At 41.4% G+C, this 9,196-nt stretch overlaps 1 protein-coding gene across 1 annotated transcript; it reads right to left on the reverse strand.

The window, feature by feature from the left end:
* Positions 1-4,202: 4,202 nt before the first annotated feature.
* On the reverse strand, positions 4,203-8,204 carry LOC134439332 (Golgi-associated plant pathogenesis-related protein 1-like). Its single transcript, XM_063189239.1, has 6 exons — positions 8,008-8,204; positions 6,705-6,724; positions 5,312-5,569; positions 4,938-5,015; positions 4,489-4,638; positions 4,203-4,301 (listed from the first exon to the last, which is right to left on the reverse strand). Exons 1-6 carry the CDS (start codon positions 8,202-8,204, stop codon positions 4,297-4,299), a joined length of 708 nt encoding a protein of 235 aa, XP_063045309.1. The 3' UTR covers positions 4,203-4,296.
* Positions 8,205-9,196: the final 992 nt, after the last annotated feature.

Raw genomic sequence — 9,196 nt, forward strand, 5'->3', positions numbered from 1 at the left:
TTGCCGTTAGTGAGGGACGGGAGGAGCATTTACTCTGACCACCACAAGAGAGGGATGTTGTCCAGGTTTTCTATAACGACCACCTCTATCAAGGCAGTGGAGAACAATGTACAACGGAGTAAATAACACTTGGTGATTAATAACACTTGGTCAATGTCAACTGATTTACCACAGAAGTAGTTTATCATATGGGGCTACCACAACCAGTTGCAACATTTTGTGAGACCACAAAAAAGGTATCGTGCAACTTGAAGAGGATTCTGTGTCGTCTGTCTGCAAGTCCTGTGGGTTGGTCTGAACAGTATCACCTGAGGCTATATGTCAAGGCCAGAGAGGAGGTGATCGACTGAGGTGCCTTCACAGCCACAGAGGTAAGGGGCTGGAGGATTACAGGAACCTAGGGGCAGGGGCACACCATCAAATTCTGGTCTATTGCCTCTTTTTTAAGTCAGCCATGGAAAGCAGCATTAGGCTGCAGACAGACAAAGCAGCAAAGCAAACAAGAAACAGACATGCCACCAAGGACATCATACATACAAAAAGCAAACACATAATATGTAGGCCTACCTATGTACTGTATCTGTTTGAATGTCTTGTGTGACATTGCTTGTGTGACATTATACACACTTGTGTTACATTACTATTTTAATAGATGTAGGCTAATACAAAACATGTGTCTTTTTTCTGACACTGATGATATTTTAGTTCAGACTTATAAACAGGCATTGACTTGTTGGGCAGTATAAAACGGGTGACATAATTCTGGATAGTTCTTTATGTATGTGCAACTCAGTGAGTAGCTCAATAATACAGTATTCATTTCCAGTTGGATCTGGCAATAGTTTGGGGATTTTACTCCCTCTGGTGGTAGTTATGAGCGATGAGACTACCATCACTTTCTTCTTGATGAACCTACTGCCTGTACTATTCAACATATAATGTGATGGTAAGGACTTGTTGTAATGTTTACCATGTGATGACAGAATTACTATATAGGCACTTGGCACTAAAGGATATTACTTGTTCAAGTTGTGCTCACTCAGAAACAATCAAGTAAGTTTTTTTAGTGTTGATTCTGACAACTAAATGAAGCAGCATAAGTAACTTGGTGAACATGACTATACAAAGTACTCTTCTGATCAGATATTGTTTTGCAGTAGGACCATGTTTGACTATGAAAAAATGTAATATCACTGTATGTAAATCTAAGCAGCATGGTGTTTGGGCCCTGATTGCAAGTCATTATGCCTGATCCCTAACTGTGTGTGTATGTTGACAGTGGGCTGTCCTAAAAGAAAGTACACACAAGGTCGTTGTTTGATTGACCCGTGCTGTCACTCATGGTTCTCTGGGTGATTTGATGATTAATTAGATGTCGGTGTCGGAGCCAGAAAATGAATCAGTGAGCCAGCGAGGGTTCCCCAGCTTGACGCCTCATCGCCAGCTGTCCCCACCAAGGCCTCCCGCCTGATTGCTCTCCAAAGCCCAGGCTGCTTGATGGGCCTGTCACTGGCCAGCCATTCCAATCCCCACAGAAGCAGCTCACAAATCTCTTACACGGTGTAAGTGCAAAAACACCGGTTTAATTCAACATTATGTGGTAAACGGCAAACTTCAAAAAAGGTGTTAGTGCACTGCCATGCAATAACTCTGACCACTTCACACATGCCACTTTATATAGCCTTTTATTTTATATCAGTACAGGAATATCGCCAAATCCATCCAGTGTTTTTGGCTGATGAGATTAGTTGATATTTACAGAGCAAAGTGTATAGGGCATTCATTCTTTGTTGTGAAAAATTGCAACTACTCAACCTCAAAGTATACATGAACTTAATGTCTGATACTGTAAGCAACATTTGCTTCTTAAAAGGCATGATTACCAAGACAGGTTTAAACCATATTCTTGAAATATTAAGTATAACAGTGGGAATGGTTGCCCCCTTGCACTTGTTTTGCACTTTCCCTGGAGAGCAGCTTAATATAGGTTGCAATGCAATGGTGAGCCTAAGTGCTACCAATTATACTTATTATTCCTGTCAGGTGTGTGTGTGTGTGTGTGTGTGTGTGTGTGTGTGTGTGTGTGTGTGTGTGTGTGTGAGGTGGGGGGGTGCATGTGCGTGTGTGTGTTTGTGTGCGCGCATGTGTGTGTGTGTGGGGGGGGGGGCTGTGTGTGTGTGTACATGTTGTTTGTGCATGTGTGTGTGCACGTGCGTGTTTGTGTGTGTGTGTTGTGTCTGTGTGTGTGTGTGTGTGTGTGTGTGTGTGTGTGTGTGTGTGCGTGCGTGCGCCCGAGTCGGTGTGGGTGTACCACAGGGCACTTCGGCCACAGTTTGCCTGAGGAGATTCAGGCATACGACAGGGGGCAGTGGCCTCCATCAAATAACTGCAGCTATCTGAGGACAGGCACAACTTTTGCCCTTTGGCATTTTCACTTGGTAATCTATACCTGGATGTGTATGGGGTGCCATCCCTCTCTAATCTCCCCGGCATGCCTGAGGGGATACCCTGCTCCGTCTTTCTACTCCTGTGTGGAAATGATTACAGGAGCAACACTGTCCAGCTCAAATTTTATGAGCCACGTGGTGTGGTGCTTCACAAACAACTGTAGTAGGCTTTAATCAGAAGAGCAAGCGTTGTCATACGTGGGTGATTCACCAACAAATAAGTCAGAGTCCAATAGAGTGCAAAAATCAATAACTGTCTCCACCGTAAGCAATTTCAGCTTTTGCTTTTCTCAGCAAAAAAGGCACTGGAGTTAAATCTCGTAAATTACTTGTCAGTTTGAGTCAGTGTAAATTTATAGCTGCTTTTAGGAGTCTCTCCTGAAGGATCTCAAAGTTTCACATGAAACAAATCTATTTTGTGTATTGTTGCATATTTTTTATGCTCAAATTGAGCAACACAAAAATAACAGAACTAGACTTGTTTTCAATTAAGCCCACTCCTCCCTTTCACCCACGGTACACGTATGCACACATGCATGCATTCACACATGCACGCACACAACACACACCTGCATCAATAGATCCATAGCAATCTCCCAATAAAATGCACCTTTCGCATCAAAATTGCACGACGTCCAGAGAATGGGCATTGGGCAGCACTGTCCCGTTGGGACTAGGCACCTAGCCTGGGCCTGCCCGTACATCTTTTGACACGGCACTAAATTTCCTGGCCAAGTTAGTCGGGCCAAGCTGGCAATCTCTTTAATTCTCTCCCTTGAAAGGTAGCCAAAGAAAATCTACAATTTTACTTTGGCAGAGACAGACGGACAGACAGGTGGACAGATAGACATGACACAGACAGACAGATGTTATAATCAGACTGTGATCATACATACCATAATCACCAATAGTTCAGTCTGTTGAGTTACAGCAACTGCTCCTCCATGGAAAAACTTGAATTTGATTTTGAGGTTTCTTAGTCATAAAGATAATGATTTATGAGAGTAAATCAATAGCCACATATACATTGTCAGCCCTCAGTGAGTGATGAGAGGAAAGCCAATTGTTTCCTTATACATCTTAACCTTTGAGAATAATTTGTAACTTTATCTGTTGTCAGATATGCAGTTCCACAAAGCTCCGCTGTGGAGCCCATGGAGCTCCCATGGCAGAGCAGTGTTGATTTGGAAATAGTCAGGATATACATATTTCAGTACAATATTTCTGATCCCCTCGATGTCCCCATCTTGTAGTGATCATGTGAGGGAATCTGGTGTGGTGTGGAAGGGTAATGATACAGCACACACTGATGAATAAAACAGTATACACTGTCCACTCTGCCATCTACTCTGCTGAAATACAAAGCATGATATGGGGTCAAATGTCATTTTCTTTGTCCAGAGGATACCATAGCATACACTAAGACAATGTTTTATTTATTCTTATTGAATATTGAAGAACTCAGGGTTTGGGGATAGAGTTGTGGTTTATTCTGTTTAAGTCTATACAGTATATTTTTGTTAAAAACATAAAAAAAATTCACAAAACATGACCATGGTCAACACTGACATTGAATTGTGAAAACTGTCATAGAAAAAATAGTTTACAGTACATATAGGTCTACGTATGTCAGTGCCGGTAAAATTCGGGGCCAATTTCTCACACTCAAAATACCTACATTTTGAGATATCAAATGCACTGATCATATTGATATTTATTTTGTCCCATGTACTCTATGACGTAATTCGTAATTATTTTGTAGTACTTTCTAGCTGTGACATAATTATTTTTTAGTCAACCATACACTTGTCCAACACTGTGACGCTGATCAGAGCACAGAGAGATCTGTTTATGCTGAAAAACAAGAACAAAATGAAAAATAAATTTAAAACAAAAATAATAAACATTGTAAGCATACAGCAATTTCATTTGAAGAACAGATTAGAATAGCTTGTTTGAGATGAAGAAATTGTTGTTATATCAACTCATTGCAGCATTGAGATAGACTTTTGGTCTTTGTGTAAGCCCTACAGATGCTTACCGGCAGGGAGGACATTCTTTTCAAAATAGCCCTCATTCATGAAGTTCCCTGCAGGGTTGTACTGGCCCACCACAAAGGTAGCGTTTCCAACCTTAGAGACACCCACACCAAGCTCAGTTGTAGACTTCCACACAACCTGGGTGAAGTGGCCTTAGAAGGAGCAAGAATAAGTTCATAAGAGGGGAAAACAAGAATTACAAACCTCTATTAATCCAAAACAGTAGTTACAGGGGTTGGCTGAGTCTCCCAATCAGAATGGGTTTGGTGAATGCATGTATGAAACATGTTGCATTCAGTATCTCCTACTGTATAAGTGTCCAAATGCACTTATAAAGGCCCCATGCATTGGCAGACATCTTTACAGTATTGCTATCAAACATCAATCATAGAATCTAAGAGCCTTTTTGAACGATATGTGTCTGTTTTAATACAGAAACATCATAGATTACCTGTGTTACCAGCGAAACCAGGGTCACTGAAGTCGTAGTCCTTAATCTCATTGTACCAGCTTTGCACCGCTTCTTTACCTAAGAATTAATTCAAAGAACACACCTCCATTAATAATAATAGAAGAACAAAGGAACAATATGATATGATTAAAATTTTTCAGCATTTATAACATGTTATGACATTTTACAATATTCTATTCTATTATATTCTATTCTATTCTATTCTATTATATTCTATTCTATTCTGTGCTATTCTATTCTGAAAAGCCTCTGCTTATATTCCGTAGTTAGTCCGTATATATGTATATATTATATTCCGTAGGTATTCCGCATAGGTAGACATTATATTCCATAGGTATTCCCAGGTACTGTACCTGTGAGGCTGTAGGCTCTGGAGCTGGAGTAGTAGTAGAGGTTCTCTCCGTTCTTGCTGTCGCTGTGCTTCAGCGTCATCCTGGTGTTGTTCTTGTTGATGTTCTCCAGGTAGTCTGCCCATTCTTGTGCAGATTTATTTAGCTCGTTGGTCAGGGTGAGGGGTGGTGCTCCGTGCTTAGCACGCAGCTCATTGTGGGTGCGGAGGAACTCTGCCTTGAAGCTAGCATCTGTCAGAGGCAGGGCATGATGGTTAGACTCTGTGTCCCATTACTCCCAACATGTTCAGAGTCCACATAGTGGGGGCTCCAAAGGGGAGATCGAAAGAATTTGAAGCACTTCTCCTCACTTTTTACCCCTTAGCACAGAGCCTGTTATAACCTTACTGTCACCAAAATTGCAATTACTACAGGTATGTCTTAATATGTTACTTAAAGGGCAACTGCAGTATTTTCAACATTAAGCCTCTTTTCTGGGTTGTCTGCAATGTTTTGAGTCCCCCACACCATTTTTTGTTGTTTGCTGCTGTTTCTGTGAATTTGCTACTATAGATTTTGTCTCAATTGGCTTTACAATGGCCGTTTATGGGCATGTCCCATTATGTTTTCAAAACCACCTTAAACACTTGTTTTCAAGACTGTGCAACTTACCAAGTGTTCAGGGGTATTCACTGATAATCCACAAAAAGTTTGAAAGCCAAATATGGCTTCTGTCGTTTTTTATTAGCCATTTTGCGAATTAAGGAAAAAAAGGGTATTTACAAAATGCTACATAAAACACAACAGAAGCCATGTTTCGCAACAAAAATTGTTATGGAATATCAGTGAATACCCCTGAACACTTGGTAAATTGCACAGTCTTGAAAACAAATGTTTAGGGTGGTTTTGAAAACATAGTTGGACATGCCCATAGACGGCCATTATAAAGCCAATTGAGACCAAATCTGTAGTAGCCAATTAACGGAGACAGCAGTAAACAACAAAAAAACGGTGAGGGGGACTCTAAAACATTGCAGGCAACCCAGAAAAGAGGCTTAATGTTGAAAATACTGCAGGTGCCCTTTAAGTACAGTACTTCGGTACTGCCATAGTAATGTTGTTATGATGTAGTTGAGTATTTTCAGCACATAGCGAAAAGGCCCGCCGGCGACCCCTAAGAGGCTACAGTAGGGGGCCACACAATACTTTCACATGCATCCTCCTTTCACAAAAACGATTGTTATAGGCGAAAACTAGAAGTAGTGGTGGTAATGGCATGGGCCTAGACTCTTAGGCCTCACAAGACAGGTGTGCTAGATTCTAGATTTGCTCTGCCAAAATCCAGTAGTTATAGGTGTCTCCTAACAATTACGTGCATACGACAACAAGACTGAAGAAAAGGAAAACAAACACTCACCTGCCATTGCGTTGTTTTGACTGGAAATGGAACAATATGTGCAAGACACAAAAAAAGACATTAGTTATTGAAAAAAGATTGAAATGTAAAACAAAAATCTTTAAATAGCATACAAGTGTATAAATCCAACTTGACTACTAACCCCCTGACTGCAAGCATTCAGATGTCAGATTACTGTATGTATCAGAATGAAGTGATGACTGCTACTGGATAATAGCTAACATTTACTGTCAATGAAGAATGAACATTTGCACCGATCTAAGACAAGTAAAGCCCCCTCACATTAAGGGTTGAGTGGCTCACCTTGAAGCAGGATGTGTTAGCGAGTTGGCTTGATTGGCTTGGCGTCTACAGGTAGTCGTTGTCCGGTGTGCCACATTATGTGATGTTTGTGGTCCTCCCATTTTCCCTGAAGCTATATGGTGACACATGGGCACGGCCTTAACAAAACAGAAAATGCAGACATACATGTAGGGCCTGCAGGTGTGTCTACATTTGTGGAGAAGTGGGGAGATACTCAACACACTGTCACATCCCATTTTGGAGATATAAATATAAATGACTAAATTGTCATTGTGTACACACACATTACTACAAGCCCTAATTCCATTGGAGTTGGAGTTCTGGACTAATCCCCATGTAATGTATGGATTGCATGTTTTGAAAAAAGAAAATAATACAAATAATGAGGAAGAATAAGGAAATTGAATCATGGATTCCTTTGCACTTTTCTCAGGTAATACCAAAAAATATATTGATGATGTTGAGTGGGAGATGTTTGATCACCTCACCTTTAATCCAGCACAATTTCTGAACAAGGAAGGCACAATTGTGAAAACTCTTAATCGCTTAGTACCTTTAAACATAACAGTCTCCATCCTCTCAGAAACAAATGCATAATTAAAGCGAAAGGCTTTGTTAACTCAATTTGTGCTATGGAGCACTTTGGGTCAACTGCTATTGTTTTTAAATGGGCAGTACATGTCTTGACTTGAAATGATATTGATACAGACTAGTGTGTCTTCACACACAGTAGGCCCATTGGTTCCACATAATTACACATTTTCTCATATTCATGTACAGTCATACTCTACTCATGCCACAGAGCTCACAAAATTGATTTCCCTCAGTTTTCCCATGGTGAAAACTTGATTGGTGTAATTGAGAAAACAGTATGATGGAATTTTGAGTGAAAACTCCCAACGATGGTCAGTTTAATGGTCAATAACATGCCCCCCCGGTGGCCCTCTGACAGACTGCTGCCTCATCATGACCCATAAATTACCATCTCAAATGAACGTGCCAGTGCAGCAGCTTGGCTCCAGGGACTTGGAGCTGAGGCGTAATTGCCATCGCAGGTTGACCATCTGCGACCTTTATAGCCTCGCGTCTCCAGCCTGTCAGTTGGCAACCGGCTGGGAGGTCGCCCACCTCGCTGCCGTCCAATAAAACATCACAGTCAGATGGCTTTGCCACCCAGCGGGAGTGTATACTCTCCATCTCGCGTGCCCTGGCCAGGAGCAGAGCCCTTTTGCCCGTCTGTCTGCCAAAGCCAGCAGCTCTAAATGAAGTCACACAGGAGAGTGAGGGCCCTGCTAATGTGGAGTTTGTACTGATGTCGTGATGTGGCTGTGAGGCTGTGTTTGGCCTCAGTGTGTACTGTACGACAACGCGAATGCCACAGAGCAACTGCTACGCAGGGCAGCATGAGATGCTGACATACTGTACTGTACGTGTGAATGAAAGTAAGTGTGAATGAAGCAGACAACAGTTTTAGTCTTTCTGCTCATGAAAGGTAGGTTTATGACTTAACTAAGAAAAGTAGTTCAAGATGGTACATGGACCACCCTTCATGCCCATAAAAAGGAAAGACTGTCAACACAAAATGGCATATATGACAGTACTCCACGTATTCCTCTACATCAAATGTATGATATAGGCCTACTGTAATTTATCTTGTTTGTATTCTTTGTAATTTGGACGAAAGCATCTGCTACATGTCAGGTCATTGAATACATTATTTCAGACTGTCAGACTTCAAAATAGGATAACAGGAATGACTTAATATCCACAGATTCAGGAGGATATTGCTTTGCTTTTTAGTTAGGGCTGGATGATAGCTATCGTAGAAAAGTTAGTTACAGTAGATGTACTGTATAGTATGTGACAAACACATAACGTGTGAGACTTACAGTTGGGCTGGTTGCCAAAGGCATATTCCAAAGATCACTTGTCGATCAACTGTCAAACAAGACATTGGCCTGACAACATAACACTTGTGACAAAGTAAATGATATCCATTACTAAACTCATAAAGTCTCATTAGTTAGCCACGCCAACACCTGAGGGTCTCAATGTTCATACCACACAAGCAGCCAGGGGTGCCGCCTGTGTCTGGATTAAGATGATTCCAATGGCCTGGCACTTACAAGAGGCCTTCTGAGCAACTGTATGATGCCATACGATACGCAACGATACGATACTACAGTATA

Source organism: Engraulis encrasicolus, chromosome 22 (assembly GCF_034702125.1).
Source record: "Engraulis encrasicolus isolate BLACKSEA-1 chromosome 22, IST_EnEncr_1.0, whole genome shotgun sequence".
Classification (NCBI taxonomy): domain Eukaryota; kingdom Metazoa; phylum Chordata; class Actinopteri; order Clupeiformes; family Engraulidae; genus Engraulis; species Engraulis encrasicolus.